The sequence below is a fragment of the Gracilinanus agilis genome, chromosome 4 (assembly GCF_016433145.1).
Source record: "Gracilinanus agilis isolate LMUSP501 chromosome 4, AgileGrace, whole genome shotgun sequence".
Taxonomy (NCBI): domain Eukaryota; kingdom Metazoa; phylum Chordata; class Mammalia; order Didelphimorphia; family Didelphidae; genus Gracilinanus; species Gracilinanus agilis.
The window spans coordinates 299,210,526-299,230,193 of record NC_058133.1 but is presented as its reverse complement, the minus strand read 5'-3'; the positions used below and the strand labels follow the sequence as shown (position 1 = coordinate 299,230,193).

Below are 19,668 nucleotides of genomic sequence, written 5' to 3'. Positions count from 1 at the left end.
AAAAAAACCACAAAGACTGATTTTTCATGTAACATTTGTTCCAGAGAATGAAGATGCTTATTTTACAAGAATAAAAGCAGATAAAAATATTTGTAGAGATGACATGGAAAAAATACTTAGGGCTATTGTGAATCTATGAAAAGGAAAATGGGAAATATTGAGTCAAATGCCAAAAATATTACTGGAGGAAACTCTGAAACTCCCTTTCCCCTTCAAAAGGTGGATCTATTAAAAAATAGGTCATGTGGTTCTATAGTGGGCTTTGGTATTGTGTTTTCCCTTTTGAGATTTTGTCTGAGTTTGGATAATGTGATTGTCTAATAAAGGTTTCAGCTTCTAGGATGCTAACAATAGATTTTGTTCCACAATAAGAGTGTTTGTTATGAAACAAACAAACAAACAAAAAGGGCCAACTCTTTGTGTTAGGGGTAGCTGGGTAGGGGGAAGCCAATCATTCTAGTTTTAGGCTTTCTGAGCTCTTTGTTTGCAGGCAGCCAGGCAGAAATGAGCATTTGCCATTCTACTCTTCTAGAATTATACTAGCACACTGTGCTGTGGACATGACACATCAGAGTGTGGGATTTATCTTTTATTACCTGCCAGGACCTTCTGGTGAGAGCCACCATTGAATTCCCTAACAATCTTTGTTGTCTGGATGGATATAAATATTGTGCTCATTTGACCACAGCCTTTGTGATTTTTGAGGCTGACTTAAAACAGAATGCGCTGAGATGAATGATGAAGGGGAGCCTTTGCAGAAGGTAAGATGTTAATTATTAATAATGCTATTTACTACAAGAATGAGAAGGGTCTTTTGGTATTCTGAGTCAACATGATATTTGAGTGCCAGTATGAATAAAAGCAGAACTATCCTATTTCATGTGTGTCTGCATTGGAAAAGTTTATGAACATTCTCTCAACTCACATTATGAAAATTTAGATATTAAAAACAAAACAAAACAAAGCAATATTCATAGGTTCAGGAATTTAGACCTGAAAGCAACTTGAGAGGTCATCTAGTCCAACTCCAGTTCAAGAACTACCTTCTACAAGCAGATTAGACTAATTCCTCCTTCCGAGTTTTTGGCACATCCCCATATACCAGTTTTATTTGTATTATTTATGTGTTGTTTCCTCCTTGAAAGCAAGCTCAATAAGGGCAGGAAGGGACTGTTTTCATTTTTGCCTTTGTTTCCTTAGTGCCTAGCACATAATAGTTGCTTAATAAATGTCAACTTCCATCTAATTAAAACGATAAATTATTTGCAAGTTACTTAACAGTAGTAGCTAAGACACTAGACTGGTAGTCAGAAAGACTTGGATTTAAAGATAGTCTAAAGCACTACTTGCATGACCTCAGGTAAATCGCGCAGCCTCTCTGGTTCTCAGATACTTCATCTGTGCAAGAAAATAGTTGGACTCAATGGCTTCTAAGGCCCATTCTACTTCTAGGTGTATTGTCTTGTGATTTAAATCTGCATTGGTAGAAGGACCCACCACACTGGATAAGTGCTGGACTTGGAAATAAAATTATTTATTTGTATAGGCAGTTAGATGGCATAGTGGGTAGAACAGTGGGCCTGGGGTCAGGAAGAACTGCTTTCAGATCTTACCTTAGATATTTGCTAGCTGTGACATTGGGCAAGCCATTTAACCTTTGTTTGCCTCAGATTCCTTAACTATAAAAACAGAAATAACAATAGCATCTACCTCCCAGAGTTGTTGAAAGGATCAAATGAAATAACATTTTAAAATGCTTGTCCTAGTATTTGGCACATAGTAGGTAATATATAAATGTAAGTTATTATTATTAGTAGTAAAATAATATTATGGGGGTAAGTACTTCTTCACCCCTAGAACAAGCCCTTAAAGTTGCCTTTATACTTCTAGTATTAAATAAATATTATTATTGAGATATAACTCTTTCTGATCTTACCTCTTATTTCCAACTCTGTTTGTCATGGACAATATTGTTATGGTTCTTAGGGAACTTGGTGAGTCAGCCATAGTCCTCAAATACTGACATTTGAAAATGTATCCTACATCCCATCAAGTCAATGAATTGATCAAATGTGGCTAATCTGATTCATCTTTCATCCCTGAAAAGTTCATCTAGAATGTATGTTCAGTTTTTTCATTGACACCTCTAACAATTCCCCTCCAATAGAAAGAATAGCCCACAATGCCAGCAGATACATTTGTACAGGGATCAGACCTACTAGAAATTTAGAGGAATTATTTTGTTTTTCCTGGAAATAGAATATATGGACATATTAACTACACTACTAGCTCACTGAATCAAGTCTATTCACCATGATAATACCACTGAACCATGGGCATAATTATAAAAAGGGGAGGAATTAAGCTGGAAGAATTTATAGCATCATAGATTGAGAAATGAAAGGGACCTCAGAAATCATCTAGTTCAACTCTCCCCATTTGAAAGATGTGGAAACTGGGGCCTCCACAGAAGTTAAGTCATTTGGGAAAATCCAAAGGCTGGGAATAAAATGACCAAGGGCAACATTGAAAACACCAGATCTAGGTTTTCTTTTGTAAACAGATACTTAATTTGCTTCCTTATCTATTATCTATGGATGAAAAATCATCTACTAGAGATAAAATAAGAACCTTGTTGAGTAGTTTTCACCATTTTTTAATCCTTACCCAAATAACTCTTATGCCACCCAGTTCCCCTGTAAAGCTATGCATCTTAAGGCAAAATATGAGGGAAGAAGGATTGTGTATCACTGGAAGGAAAGTGTATAGCATGGCTTTTTTCCAAGTAGGTAGCACAGTGGATAGAGTGCCAGGCCTTGTCAGGAAGACTCATCTTCATGAGTTCAAATCTTCCCTCAAATGCTTAATAGCTGTGTGACCCTGGGCAAGGTACTTAACCCTGTTTGTCTCAGTTTTCTCATTTGTAAAATGAATAGGAGAAGAAAATGGCAAACCACTCCAATATATTTGTTAAGAAAACCCCAAAAGATTTCAGGAAAAGTTCGGCATGACTGAAATGGCTGAACAACAACAATAAATGTTAGGAAGAATGATTAAGAGACTGTTATTCTGCACCAGATGCTCTGGGAATGTCAGCAACAGCAGGGGTTAACTGAAGAGAAATATAGCATAAAAAGATGTGCTCATATAAGGGGGGCAAGTTGGATGAGAAAAACAGGAGGAAGACTTTCCTAAGTCTAATAATTTCTTTGTCTGAATTTTCAGCTCAAAAACGAACAATTATTAATCTTAGATTTAGTAGCTCCCCCTAAGGATATGCTACTGAAATCCTTAATCAAAATAGTGTCATAAAGCAATGTTTTCAGTCAACTTCATCGGACTAGTGCCCAGAAAAAGGATGGAAAGACACATTCAAATTCCTACAAGTAGACCCTAAAGGTATCAGAGACTATGAAACAGAGAAAAGTGATGCTACATAATCACCCTCAAAAATCTATTTTTCATGTCCTGAGCAGCATAGGAAATTGTGCTAGGTGACCTACAGAGCAAATTAAACAAGAAGAAACATTCCAGGCCCTTGATGAGTCATGAAAATGAGACAGAATATTAACTCATGCAGACATAAAGTAAATTTTTTGTTCAGAACTGAAATTTTTATAAATGTATAACCAAACATGATAATCAAGAAGAAATAGCACACTGATGCAGATCAGTGGTTTGTACAGTCCAGCATTCTTTATCTGGCAGGATTATGAAGGAGTACTTGGGGCAGAGTTGCCTCCATAATGTAATATGAAAAATCTAGAGATGTTATTCAATTAGTCAATAGATCAACAAGCATTTGTTAAGCACGTACTATGTGCCAGACCCTATGCTAGGCTCTGAAGATACAAAGATACAGAAACAGAAAACAAAACAGAAAAAAGTCCTGGTCTCAAAGAGCCCAAAGTCTAATGAGGAGACAACATGCAAGCACCTATGTGCAAACCAAACATATGCAGAGAAATTGGAGTGCTACCTCAGAAAGAAGACAGTAAGATTAAAGAGAATTAGGAAAGGCTTTTTGTAGGTAGTGGGACTTTATCCGAGACTGATGGTCAGACTAGGGAAGTTAGGAGGCAGAGATGAGAAGAGAGAGCATTCCAGGAATGAGGAGCAGCCAATGAAAATGCTCATAGTGGAGAGATGGAATGTCTTGGTGTGAAGGACAGCAAGGAAACCAGTGACACTGTATTACACATTGGTGTCACTATAGTGAGAACCACATACAGAGGCATAAGGTATAAGAAGACTAGAAAGGCAGGTAGGGACACTTATAAAGGCCTTCAAAAACCAATCAGAAATTTTTGTATTTGTTTCTGGAAGTAATAGGGAGCCACATGAGTTTATTGAATGGGGATGGGACAGTGAGATCTGTGCTAATTTAAAAAGATCATTTTGGTGTTTGAGTAGGGCATGTACCAGAGAGGGGGAAAGAACTGAGACTTGCAAGTAGGCTGTTCAGGTGATATATGATGGGGACATGTATCTGAGAGGTGGCAGTGTCAGAGGAGGGAAGAGGGACAAGAAGTGTTTTGAAGATAGAAAAAATAGGACTTAACAATTTGATTAATCAATTGACCAGCAAATATTTATGAAGCATTTCAGGTATTGTGCTAGATATTGGGAATACAATAGAAAGAGATTTAAAAAAATATTAAAAAAGGAAAAAAATGTTATACCATCAACTTTAGTAGGGTAAGATGTCAAACTATTTTTGATATCTTACATTTATGATCTCTAGGTGACATGTAGAAATAGAAACAAAGAGAGACAAAGAGACAGAGCTATAAGTGAGAGAACTCTTAAATTCTGTAAAAATCAGTTCATCTTTATGGGAAAAGAATTTATTACAAAAACATAGAAAGTAAATGAGAAAGATTTAAAGAGAACAGGAAACTCCTTAGGTTAAGTGATGCTAGTTCAACAACTAGTGGAGGGTGAGAAAATGGAGAGGGCCCTAATTTGGCAGTAATTCTACCCAGGCAGGTTGCTCTTTACATGGACCAGTGAGTCAGACAAGGATCCAATTACTCATTATTATATTTAGTTTAAGGTAGTCATGCCTAGTCATTTGTAGACTGCTTGCTGCTGGGTCTGCCACCCCTATGGTTCCAAGGTTCCTCAAATTGTTTGCTTTTTTTTCAACCTCCCATTATACTTTAAACTCTTCTTCCTCCCAGGAAAACAATATAAAAATGTATATCAAACCCACCCCACCCTGTTTTAGTCTTGATACCTTAATTAGGTGAGAACCTATCTCAATCAATTACTCATAAGCCTTAGACTAAATGCTAAAGTGTTTTGGAACTGGAATAACTTCAGATAGCCTTGGTTTCAGGTGCCCCAGGGAATATCTATAAATTATTAAGTGAATTGAAAAGGAATTTATTTCAGAAATTTCTTTAATAAAGACTTTCTTTTTGAGTTCCTTGATAAGGAACCACTTAGGGGAAGAGAGGCCTTGATTTTGGTCTTGACCCTTTTTTTCCCTTTCCCTCTCCCTCCACTTTGGTCTAAGACTTTGAATTTCTCATCTTCCCATCAGTGTCTTAGCTGAATCCTCAGATAACCTGATTGTACTGTCAGCCTTGGGAGGAAAAAACAGATGAATGTAGATTATCCAGTTTCCTTATTGATGTGGGACTACATAAGAGCCAAAATACATTTTGAGGAGCGGCCCAATGAACTAATGGATAGAGCAACAAGATAGCCCATTCTGAGGGCAGCTGGGTAGCTCAGTGGATTGAGAGCCGGGCCTAGAGATGGGAGGTCCTAGGTTCAAATCTGGCCTCAGACACTTCCCAGCTGTGTGACCCTGGGCAAGTCACTTGACCCCCATTGCCTACCCTTACCACTCTTCCACCTATAAGTCAATACACAGAAGTTAAGGGTTTAAAATAAAAAAAAAAGAAAAAAGAAAAAAAAAAAGATAGCCCATTCTGCCTCAGATGTAGTGTTTACCACAAAGCTATTTTAATTTTCCTGTTTTCCATTCCTTCTTTCACACCCCTGCCCAACAAATATATAGGCTTTCCTCTATTTGTAATTTTTTTTGATGGAAGATTGTAAATCTCAGAGGTGGCTTACAGATTTGGAAGAAAACACCAAGACCAAAAAGCCCTTGTACTGGCTGTCTCCCATGCCTAGAATCTATTCCTTCCTCTCTCTCCCATATCTTAAAATCCTTTGTTTCCTTCAGAACATACTTCAAACACCACCACCTGCATGAAACCTTTCTTGATTCTTGCCTCCTCAACTACTAGTATACTTTTCTATCAAATTATTTTTTATGCTTACATATGTAAATGTTGTCCACCTTCCTCCTCTACTCTAATAGAATATGAGCTTCCTGAGGGCTTTCATTTTTCTATTCTAAAGCATAAAAGCTGGTACATAATGGGGACTTATTTATAGCATGTTTATTGGTTAATTGATGACAGTAATAAATATGACTTGAATTAAATGATGGCAAGGACAAAAGTTAAACAATACAATTTCAATAAAAATTAGATAGCACTTGTATTTTAATTCATTTTTTTTCATATATCATTCAGAAGGCAGCATGGCTTAATAGAAAGAGCACCAAATTTGGAGAAAGTTAGAGCACCCGGGTTCAAATTCTGCCCTTGCTACTTCTCATTCAGTTTGAGGCAGACCACTTATTTATCCTTTTTGACCCTTCATTTACTTATCTATAAAAAATACTTATCTATAAAAAAAAAGAGACTACAGTCTCTTCTAACTCTAGATTTTGTTTTTATCATTTGGTATCTCTCCTCAAAGTAATACTTTTCATTTCCAAAATATTATTTGACATCGAGTCTGTAAACATAATTTTGTAGCCAAGTATTACTTTTTCCATCGATAATTATAAGTCACTATGCAGACTTTTTGGAGTGTTTCAAATTAAATATGATATTGACTATTGAGTTTTATGGAAATTAGAAAACATTTGAACAAAATATATAGTGCCTGAGTAATTGAAAATGACAAACATAAGTTAAAGTCATTAAAAATAATTTCATCGTTACAAAATATGATCCTCTATGTTTCTGTATTGGTTAGGAACATCATCAATACCTTGAATCAGATGTTAAAAACAAATCTATTTGATGTTGCATAGATATAGAATGTCTGGACTAAAATAATGGGAAAAGTGATTTTCATTTAACTATTTTGTTTTATGTTGTTTTTAAGCTTGCTTGGCAAGCTATAGTTCACCTTAAAATCACTGTCTTGTAAAATTGAAGTAATTCCACTAAAGCAATGATCCTTTACTCTAAATATTCAATAATGTCTTTTATATAGTCTGTCTAGGTCTGTAGAACTCTTAAGTATCACCTTTTTCCACTCAAAGATCCACTAATAGATCTAACTTTGGAAGATTAATGGGGACAAATTTAAAATCTATATCAGTGATATAAATTTAGATTGTGGGTCCTTAACTAAAATCCTTTACTGCTTCAGAAATAAGATAGAGAGAACCTAGGTTCCATCAGATCTGCTTGGGTAGTAGCTATATATCTTTGCTCTTATATTGTAAAGTTAAGGAATTAGATTCTCTCCAGCTCCTGGATTTTAGCTAGGTGTGTGGTCAATAGAATACTGGGGGAGTCAGCAAGACCCAAATTAAAATTTAGCTTCAGACACTAGCCCTGAGCAAGTCATTTCTCTCAGACTCAGTTTCTTTATCTGTAAAAAGGGGAAAATAATAGCACCTACCTTCCAAAGTTGCTGTGAGGGCTGAATGAGATAAGATACAAACATTAAACCACTGTTTAAATGTTAGTGATCATTGTTATTTAGTCATAGGACTTTGGTTCAAACACTGCCAGTAGCATCTAATAATTATGTGACCTTGGGCAAGTAATTTCACCCATTGAGGTCTCTATTTCCTCAGGTTGACTAGATGACTTACAAGGATTCTTCTAGCTTTAAGTCTATGATCCATGACTCTTCAACAGAGTAAGGCATTTTTATCTGAGGAAACATACATGTGCCATAGAGTTCTATGACTGAAGGTGAAGGTGCTCACTCTTTTCAACATTGATAGTTGTATTTCATAGTTCTTTGTGAATAATTTTAGCTCCAAGTGTAGTCAGGTGAAGATGTTGCTCATTTTTGGCTACTTTACTAGTATCTAATGTAACCTCCATTTTTTAAAACCCCTAACTTCTGTGTATTGGCTCCTTGGTGGAAGAGTGGTAAGGGTGGGCAATGGGGGTCAAGTGACTTGCCCAGGGTCATATAGCTGGGAAGTGTCTGAGGTCGGATTTGAACCTAGGATCTCCCATCTCTAGGCCTGACTCTCAATCCACTGAGCTACCCAGCTGCACCGTAACCTCCATTTTTGGCAGTAATTGTGGAGTACTGTCAAAGGCAGACAACTTTAGGCAGTGCCATTGATTCCCTGATCATTTTAGTGATTAAACATGGTTTCCATGTTGAAACATGAGTAGATCCATTTCTTAAAATTTTCAATTGTATTTACTTCTATAAATAAATATATATTAAAGTCCAACTACCATTTTAGGTACTGGGGACATAAAAGTAGTTGGAACAGAGGCTTGGCATTCAAGGAGCTGATAAGCAGAAAGAGCATTTGGAGTTACATCACCTGATTTTGAAAGGCCAGTTCTGTTATTGCTTATATGATTTAAGAAAGTCATGAACTTCTCTTAATTTTGCTTTCCTCAGTCAAACAATTAGACACAGACCTCAGATGATCGTTAGTCCATTCATGTTATTGGTAAAAACATATGGTTTTATAGTCTATTGTTGGTATAAAAAAGTGTGGAAGATAGGTACCATATAGTTATGATACAAGGAGAGTCTGGTAAGTACAAAAAGATAGTTCTAAGCAATGTCATGAGAAATATGAGGAAGCAGAAAAAAAATCACTGTCATTGGCAGGGTTAGTGGTGAGGGAAGGGTTTGCTGAGTAGGCAACATCCAAGTTGTTTAACAAAGGAAGTAAAAGTCTTGAAAAGATGGAAGTTGTCAGAGTTCATTCCAAATGTGGGGATTAGAATGAGCAAAGACGTGGGCACTGGAGAGGATTAGAGCAGAATAAAGGATGAAAAGTAGTATCATTCTGATAGAACATAAAATTTGTAGAGGAAAATAATATGTAATAAGATTGTCAATGAAGGCTAGAAGAAGGAAGGAAGAAAAGAAGGAAATAACAAAGGAAGGAAAGAAGGAAATGCTTAAGTGTCTATGATATTCCAGACACTCTACTAAGAACTTTACAGAATAGCAAGGGGACCAGTGTCATTGATTCATAGAGTATAAAGGTCAATTTGACACCTGAAGGTTTTTTGCAAACTTTAAACTTCTTGAAAACAGGAACTATGTTTTTGTCTTTCTTTGCTTTTCCAGATCTTAGTACAAGTAACTGGCACATGGTAAGGACTTGCTGTTGATTATGGTGAAAATGGTAAGGACATGCTACTTTGAGAAAGCATTCTCAAATTCAAAATTCAATTCTAATTCAAATCTGTCAGTAGAAAGCTCAAAAACTATCATGACAGTTCCCATCACTTGGCATCATATCAGATTTCATTTAAATGGTAGTGATTACTAGGAATATCATATTGATATTTCTCATATTGATTTATCGATGGCACAATGTCTCAGAATGTTTCAGCATTTGAAACAATATACATAACTAACCATAAGGATGAGATAGAAGTTAATCCCATTTGTTCTGTATTAATAATTTATGAAAGACAGCATGCTGTAGAAGGTAGAACATGAGGAAATCAGGAAGTCCTTGGAGTTCAGAAGAATGGGATCAGGTTCTGCTTCTGATACATACTGGCTTTGTGACCCTAGGCAAGTCATTTAATGTCTCAGTGCCCCAGGGAGCTCTCTAAAATTTTAAGTTGCAGAGAAAGTAATGCATCAGTTGAGGTAGTTTTTCATAGGGATTGACATCAACTCAATCTTATGGTAAATGCTATGTTCCATACCCATATGGTATGAAACTCTGCAAAGGAGTAAGAGAGGTATATTTTCTCACATTTTCTTTCTCATGTTCTAAGACTGGAAGGTTGCAGTCTTAATTTGACCTAGAAAAGAGAATCAGAAATTATAGGTAGCACTCATAAAGAAGAAAGTTTAAGGTTGATGGAGGGAGGGAGATTATGGGCAGGAGCAGGGTCTTTTTCACAATTAGATCTACTCTAAATTGGAATTGACTGTCTTGAGAGGTGATGAATTCCTTCTCTTTGGAGGTCTCCAAGTGGAAGTTGAATGAATACTTGTCAGCTATGTTACTGTGGGAATTCCTTTCATGTAAGGGGGAGGGGGAAAAGGTAGCCGCTGAGATCCTTTCAAATTTTCCATTTCTGAGATTATAAGTTTCTTATACCAGTGAAGTCGTAGGATGCCAAAACCAAACAAAAACCATATACATCTATAATAGTCCAGGCCTTACTGAGACTGGTTTAATATATTAGATTCAAGATTGGAACAACATGAGACATGTAGTCAGTTTAAAAGTTAATAAAGAGAGATTTACTTAGAGAAGAGACATATTCAGTGGGAATACAGTGTTGATTTAGTTGACTATAGTTTTCCTATGCCAGAGTTGCTCATGCTATTCATCTCTTTCTCAAAAGACTCTGAGAGGAGCTCTTCATATCATGGCTCCTTTGTACTTATGAAACAAGAAAGTTACATCAGTGACCCAAGGCTTTATAAAGTCTCTTGAGTCAATTAGGTTTTGAGATAATGCTTTAAATACCTATTAAGGAAAAGAAAAATAGCCTTGCCCATATGACAGGGTAGATATCCAGTCACTACATTACACCTTTTGATATTCTAAAGGACTTTTTATCAGTTAGATGTTTTTGAGCTGTTATTGGACAACCATAACTCCAGGATATGAGGAGCCTGACAATGAATGAACATTAGCTGTTATGCTGGTAGCATAATCAATTCCAGATTACAATGAGTAAAAGGCTACATTGGGCCTTCTTTTGCCTTTGCTCTTGCCAGAGATGGAACCCATGTCTTTGTCTGCTGCTAATGGGCCTGTGAGGATAAGAAAAGTAGCATCAAAATTCTCGTGTCAATAACATAAGAAAATACATATGAAACAAATATTATAGGTTCATTTCTGTTTTTCAAATCATTCAAAAATTAAAGTTCATTTAGCAGTCATATTATTGTCTTTTGTTTTTATTCCATAGTAATTTTACATCAAACATTTTTTCCCTTTCTCTCTCCTACAAATTGTACTCTTCCTTGTTACACAGAAAAATATTTAAGGAAAATCACCTGATACAGAGACTATATCTGTCAGTGTATACCGTATTCCAGAATGGGGATTTCCTGCCTCTCTCCTGAGAAGAGGAAAGTGTGTTTTGTAATCAATTTTTTAAAGGAGTTCATTTTTAAATCAGAGATTTCCAAGGGGGAATTTCTAAAAGATAACATTTTTGTTATGGCTTGTTCTTTTGAAAACTATTCAATGAATGGTTTGATATTTCTTGTTTTTCCCCCCTCCTTTTTCTTTGAACAATACCCTTTAAAGAAATTCAAAGCCACATTTCTTTTCTTATTGATTGGTTCTTCCAAATTTGGTATACATTGATCCCATTTTCTCCCAGAATTTCCACCAGAGGTTAGAATTGATATATGCTTTTGGTTTACTTTCTTGCTTAGGTACCAAAAATCATTAATAATAACAAGAAAGCTTGGGGAAATGAAAATAACAGTCCCAGCTGTGGCATAGCCTTGACCTCTTATAATATTTATTCAAGAGGTCAAAGAAATAGTTGGGGTTTTTTTGGTCCAGTTCTTAAAAATGCAGCTATTAGAGGAAATGAACATCAAAATGAATATAGTCAGTGATATTTAGGGTTTAAATAACAACTACCCACTATACTACAGAAAATTAAAAAGGCCAAAGGTAAGTTCAAATTTTATGCCTGGGAGAATTCCTTTAATGAAAGCCATTTGTATTACAGCAAATGAGATAATGATAAAAAGAAGGCACGTGCATGGCAAATAGTATAAATAGATTTCAAAAGAAATCCTGTAATGAGAAAGAAATCATAAATTATGAAAATTTATTGAAATATAAGTAAGTCTTTCTTTGAGAACTCTTCTAGTATGAGACAAAGGAATCATCTAATGGAACTGGTGTAGAATCATTCTAAAGAGCTAAATATGTCTCCAGGGTAGAAATGATTGCCACAAGAAATGAGAACCAACATGTTACCACTGAATTTTAATATATTCTATGGCATTCACATTAATTAAATTCAGATATTTTATTCAACTTGCTTTTCAGATCTCAAACTGATAGTTCCCTTTTTGACAACCTCATGTGCTTCCACCTTTCCACCTCTATCACGCCTCTATTTATATTTCTCTTCTTTGATTCCTCCCTATCTCTCAGGTTATCATCCCATTTATGCTTGATCTCCTTGCCTAGCCAGCCCAGAACACTGTGATTGGCTATTTTAAAAATATTTTATGAGTTGCCTAGAATTCTTTGCTTGACTGATCTTAAATTGTCCTCCTCTTGCCAATCTGCAACCTGAGATGAATACAACTGTCTGCTGTTTCAACTTCCCTTCCTTGGCTGCTGGAGAATGTAATGAAGCTTTAATGATTGTTTTCACTACAAACATATATCATCTTGTTTATCTAACTTCGCTTTAACAACCAGCAGGCAATTCAACAAGTATTTATTTAGTATTTACCTATTATATGCCAGTCATTGTGCTAGAGATACAAAAACAAAACAAAAAGAAAAGTTATATATCTATTTTCCCTCCCACTTCGGTGCAGTGCTTTATTTTTAAGGCATTATCTACTTGGGTGGAGGAGACAACATGTGAACATATAAATACATACAAAATATGTAATTTTGAGGAGGAAGAAACAAGTCTAAGATGTAGATTTTTCAGAAGGCACAGTGGAATAGTAGAGAAGAGTGGGATAGGAACAAGGGAAGTGATGTAGCTGATATGGAAAGATATTAGTGCATAGGGAGTGATGATAAAGAAGGGAGTTTGGACTTAGACAACCTATAAGTAAAAATTATGGTGGAGCCATAGGGCAGTTGATTTTCATCTCCTTTACAGTTGCAAAGATATTATTGATTTGATTATTAGTCCCTAAAATAAAGATCAAAAGGGAGAGGTGTATGTGTGGTAGATAGCAAGGCAAGATGTCTGATATTGCCTAATAGTCAAGTCAATGGTCAGTAGAGTCCTAGGAACAGCTAAGAATAGAAGGATGAAATCTCTTGCCCTTAGCCAGGTTAAGTTTGCTGCAGGAATTGCTCCATTGTTAAATATGTAGTATCATTATTGTCTACCAAACCTTTTCTAGTTGACTCCCTTTCACAGCTTACATATCAGCTATATAAAACCCATCTTATTTCTTGTATATTCTATACCACTTCTGTCCTCTTTAGACTAAATATATTATCTCACCTCCAAATTTACTGAGAAAAGTTAAGTCCAGAATATTAGAACTGGAAAGGATCTTAGAAAACATACTCATTCTTAAAAATAATAAATATCCAATGTTTTCATAATGCTTACTACATGACAAAGACTATATAATTATATTATCAAAATATAATTATTATCTCATTGGATGCTCACAATAACACTGAGAAGTAGGTGTCATTATTATCCTTATTTTAGAGTTGAGGAAATTGAGGCAAATGACTTATCCAGTATCATGCAATTAGTATGTATATTAAGCTGGACTTGAATTCAGGTCTTCCTGATTCCAGGCCTGGTGATCTATCCATTTGTTATGATTAAAATTCTCTGGAAATTGTACGTTAATTTATAAATATTAAGTAGTAAAGATTAGAGGGGGGAAATCACATGATCACCTGACCACATTTAATTAATTTCAGTTCATCCACCAAAATTGGCTACCACCAGCAAGACTCTCCAGACCTACCTGACAAGAGTTAAACCACCCCCCCCCAAATAGGAGAAAATGACAAGTGCCCAGCAAGAGAGGGAGAGAGAGGCATGAATCCCTCCAAAAAAGAAAATGAGTGTCCCCTTTCTTATATTTTTCACCACTCCTCCTGGGATTCTCTGGTTGGATAGACTTAACGTTGGTCTGGGTCTGAACCTTGTCTTTTTGACATGCCACCAGTCAAGCAGAGACTTTAGCCAGTCTTTTCTGGGTGGCCAGGTCACCACTCCATGCCCAGTCAAAAGGTGAGGATGATACTGACCAAAAATGGGTTTTTAAGTGGAATAAGGGGATATAATTTATGTTAAATTCACACACGTTATGCTACCCACTGCTCCATATTTGAAATATTCCCCACTGTAGCATACCCCACAAGTATTATTTTAGGTAACACAAAGCAAAGAGATACAGCTAACATACTGGATGACAGAATTAGATTGCCAAAGATCTTTACAAGACAGAATATTGAGTTGTAGGAGTAAGGTATTCATTATTTAAGTGAGTAATTATAGTAAACCAACCCAAACATAAATTCCTGGAAATATTCATGGTTATATCCACTGCTTGTGAATCTCCATGTTCCTCTGAATCCCCAACCAATCAGAATGAAACATGCAACATCATAGTGAGGCAAAATCAAAATCAAGGTAAAAAAGAAAGATTTAAATCAAGCAGCAGGTGTTCTCAACATTTGAGGCAGCTAGGTGGTGCAGAGAAGAGAATGCTGGGTATTGGATTTAGGAAGACTGTGTTCAAATCCAACCTCCATCTTTTACAAATTATGTGAGTTAGTATCTTCAAGTAGATCCTTTGGATAACTGGCAGAGTAGATAATATTATTCTGCTACTCTTGACCATTCCTCTCTGCCTGGTATCTGCTCCCATGTTCTTGTTTGCTTGTCTTCATTTGCTCAAAGTAGGATTTTAGATTGGTGTCCATAAACTATAATCTGGGAGTTGCTACATTGGAAGTGCTGAAGTCTCAATTGTGTAGAAACATCATTTCTCAATCTTTGAACATTAGCTGCTTGAAAGACGATAGAGACAGCATGGCTTTCTCTTAGGAGGAAGGAAGCAAGCGATTACTATTAGTAGAGTTAAGAATAAGATGTAATCCAGGGAATGCCTCCTGGCTCCATCTCCATTTTACTTCCTTTGCTTTCCATTTTTTGCCTCCCACCTCACCCATCTGTGCTATTTGAAATTACCTATTTACTGGCAGTATGCACTTGTGAAACTACTAGAGCAGGGTAGGTGTCTTCATGGTAAGAACCTATAATGCAGGCTTGTGGGAAATGTGGTTTCCAAGGAGCTCAAAGCATTATGGCTTGCCCTAGTCTTTCTGACACCTACATGTGATTTGAAGACCTTTGTGGGTGCTCTATAGATGTTCCTTATATAAAACCACACACCAGATCTGGTGATAAATATGCATGCCAGGAGAGGGCTAATACATAGAGTAAATAAGACAGAATGAAAAGCCCTAAGGTCATGATGAGGGACCAAAAGAGGTTTAAGAGAAGTAGGCAGGTATGAACCTGGAGGTTTTGTTCAGAAAGGAGAATTTCAATGTTATGGATCTTAGCGTGAGAGGACTGTATGATGATCATGGTAGGAAATTGAAGATGAAAGTCTAAATGTTGTTGAGTTGAATATTTGAACCATGTGACTAAAATAAAATTTTGTTACATCAAATTATGTGATGCTACCCCAAATCAGTTCAAGACTTTTAATATATAAGGAGGGAGCAGCTACATAGCACAGTGGAAAAGCACTAGCCCGGAGTTGGGAGGATAAGGGTTCAAATCTGGCTCAAACACTTCCTAGTTGTGTTACTGTAGGCAAATCACTTAATTGCAATTGCCTAGCCCTTACCTTAATCAATATTCTAAGACAGAAGTACAGGTTTAAAAAATACATATGATATAATGTAAATGTTATGGAGCAAATCAAAGAACATAGTATTTTTCAAGTATAAAGAGAATTGTTCTAAGAATTAGCAACCTAGGCCTAGACATGCATTTGGACCCTTTTGTTGGCTCTGACATTGTGTGTTGTATACATTTCTTTTTCTTCTGACTGCAGAAATTCTAGATCAGAAGTTTAGAGTTGAAAGAGATCTCAAAGTCAATAAGTATTTATTAAGCATCTATTATGGGTAAAGCATTGTGCTAGATAATGACCTTAGGGGCCATTGAGTCCAATATGCCCATTTTACAGATAAGGAAACTGAGCCTAAGTGACTTGCCTTAGAGTCACAAAGCTAGTAATTGTCCAAGGCAAGATTTAACCTTCAATCTTCTTGACTTCAGCTTCAAAGTTTTATCTACTACACTGCCAAGTTATCTCATGCGGCAGAGCAAAACATTTTAAAACAATGTTGAAAAGCCTATACTCCAAGAGTGTTATAACCAGACTAACAAATAGGACTTGATTTAAATAAGCTTCAATCTTTCAAAGCACTGTATGTGTGTTTTTCCTTGGTAGCTACACCTTCCTTGGAATTGTATCTGATTCCTTCATGATGTTAGTAGGTGTAAATAAACACAATACAATGCACAAAAGAGACCAAAGTCCTACATAACAGACAAATATGCTGCTGTTTCAGCTAGCAGAGATTGTTGTAAAAAGGACCTATCCTATGGCTAATCATCATAAGACAGAAAATAAAATAACATAAGTTCAGCAGTACTGAAATAAATCCCTCCTTATAAATTCAACCTCTGTAATAGGATTTGTGGCAAAATTTGTGGCAAAAAAAAATCTCTCTAGTGCTGCACTAATAAAATCCAATTCTAAGGATTTATTGGAGAATGGTGAGAGTACAGGAATAGGTTTGGAAGTGTTGTTTCTCTTGAAGCAAATATCCACTTTAGCTCATTTTATACAATCTCAGATGAATTATGTAGAATTAATTTGTTGAATGAATATTAGATAAATGAATGAATTTAAATAAAAAAAAACCCACAGAAAAATAACCTTTTCCCTACTGTCAAAAATCTTTTATTGAAGTATGATATTCCTCTAAACATAAGTCCTCAAAAACAGGATTCAATATTCAAATAATAGAAATTCTTAAAATTATGAAATCTTGATAAAAGTATGAATAGATACCTTTTACCTTTACATTTTTCTATTTTAAAGTTGGAATTTAGTGATTGGAATCATAATATAAATATGTCTATAAATGGAGTTTTAAAGTAGTTTTTTGCCACATTTTCCCAACCTTTCATTTTGTTCTTCAAAGTAATCTACTTCCCCTTTCAAAAGAGGCCTAGACTTTTCAAGTATTCTTCATCACTCAAAGTCCTTTACAGAAAGAAATGGCTCTCTTTTCACCTTTAGAACTATGCAGAGAGAATCCAGGTCTGTCATCTGTGGCAGAGGCATTAAATCCTGGTCCTTTGGGCAGCCATGTGTTTACCAAACCAGATTAAAATGTAATTAGGAAATATTTAATAAAACTTATAAAATATATTAAAATGTAGAAAGCATTATATATTTAAAAACATCAATATGTGACCCTTTCTAATTACAGATAAAGAAATTTGTTCTAATGCCATGAATAAAAGAAGAGTAGTTGGGGGTTTCAGACTCTGATGTACATGAATTTCTATTTAATTATTCTATTCCCTTTCCTTTCTTCTTTCTCTTCCCCTTCTCCTTTCCCTTTATATTTCCTTCCCTTTCTCCCATTTCCTATCAGAATATCAGTTTATGGTGGTTCTTAAACTGTTTCAGTCTAAATAAGTTAAAAAGGAGATAATTTATAAATTATAATCAACATTGGAAAACCAAAGGATCAGATACACAGCATTAAAAGGGATTTAAGATGCCTAATTGTCACGATAAACATCAAACATTCAAGGTTACTGTAGTCATACTAATGTTTTGGATATGATATACATATTTTTAAATGCTTCAAGGATCTGTGATTGTTTTAGTGTAGATACTTGTTTTACTGGACAATATTGCAACCTGACTATAATTTAGTAGCTAAATAGTTGCCGTGACTGAATAATTCATCAAAGTAGATTTCATTTGGTGATGAACCATTGAACCCTCCAAGCCATTGTCAGAGGAAAGATATAACTTTGGTTAGTTAGCTCATAATCAAAGCCTTTTCATTTCATTATGGCCAGTCAGAGCTTAGTTTCTATCTTCAACTCTCATTAGAATACAGGATCACCTTTGCAATACATGGAGACATCAAGAGAAAAACTGTAGTGGAAGGTTTAAATATGAATTAAATAAAATACACTATAGCAAAAGTACAGATAACAAATAAACTTTTTTTCTTGATGTCATTTCTTTAATCTTCTTGAAAAAAATAGTTATTTAACAAACATTTATCAAATATTTATGTAAACCAGGCATTGTGCTGAATTTTGGGAATATAAAGAAAGGGGATGTGTTGGGGGGAAGGGACATATGAATAGATAAAATAGCTTGATATTGGACTGAATACCTTTAAGGAGTAATGTAAGTAATGTCTATTTTTTATACTCTAACTTTCCAATTTCAGTTATGTTTCTGCATTTATGTCTATTTTCTATGCAATGTGCTGGCTCTGTTTTGTTGATTACAGGGCACAGCAAGAGGTGAAAGAGATGAAGTTGATATCAGCTGGATATCCAAAATAAGAGGAAAAGGAAATAAAGTTAGAGAAAAGTTCATTTCTTCATCAGAATTAGGAGAAATGGATATATCTTGCTCAGAAGGTATCTTAGACTATTATGATCTTCCAATAGCATGTGGTCAGTTACCAACCCAAGTTGGTCCATCTCTTCAAAAAGCATCTTTCATTCCTCCTGAACAGCAGGAACCAAAAGAAGAAAGAAATAAAAATTATTCCCAAGTAGTATGTCTGAAAAATGGCAAACCTACGGTTATCAAAGAAATACCTGAAAACAATCAACTAAGGCAGACAGAGACTAGTGTCAAAGGGGATAAATGTGGGCTAATTGAAGCAACAATGAAAGAGGATAATAAACCTGAAGGAGTGAGAGGTGACAAGGAGCATGATTCACAGAGAATGGAGTCAGAGATAAGCAAGCATTTGGGAAACCATGATAAAAGTAAAAAACAAACATCTACTTTCTACCTTGGAACGTCCAGATCAAGTCATCAAGAGCATGAAACCTTTCTACCAGAGTGCTCACTAGACCTTAATGTAAACAGAAATGAAAGCAAGCCCAGGGACACACCATCTTCCCAAGCATTCCTACTCAAACCTTGCAAGCAAACAACAACAACAAAGTCAAAACAATGGCAAACATTCAAGGCATTTTGCCCTCAACATAAAGAAGACCCAAAACTAGACTATGTACAAAAAGATATAACAGGGATGCCAAACAAACCAATCTTAAGACCCATTTTTGTGGGGTTGGAGGAACAGCAAACAGATGGCCCAAAGGAGCCGCCGAGTGGAATAAAAGTAACAAATCCTGGGACAACTGGTGGTAACCCAGATCGTGAATTTGACCCCAACACCAGTCATGTTGGTAAGAATACAGAATTTTCATTTTGGCCATTCTTTTCATAGTCCTTGTTAAAATTATGTCTCCTTAATTTGGTGGTGGTATGGTGTGATGTAAAGAGTACTTGACTAAGAATCAGGAAGCCTAAGTTCTGAACTTGGTTCTGCTGCTAACTAGCTGTAGGACTTTTGTTATATATTAAGTACTCATCAGGATCTCA

The 19,668-nt window shown here is 35.7% G+C and overlaps 1 protein-coding gene across 1 annotated transcript in view; it reads left to right on the top strand.

Annotated features, from left to right (window-relative positions):
* The first annotated feature begins 731 nt into the window (after positions 1 to 731).
* LGSN (lengsin, lens protein with glutamine synthetase domain) overlaps positions 732 to 19,668 on the top strand; it is a 31,427-nt gene continuing 12,490 nt past the window's right edge. The window contains exons 1-2 of the mRNA XM_044675356.1: positions 732 to 761; positions 18,557 to 19,472. Of these exons, the coding sequence (XP_044531291.1) occupies positions 732 to 761; positions 18,557 to 19,472 (946 nt within the window). The remainder of the gene's footprint in view (positions 762 to 18,556; positions 19,473 to 19,668) is intronic.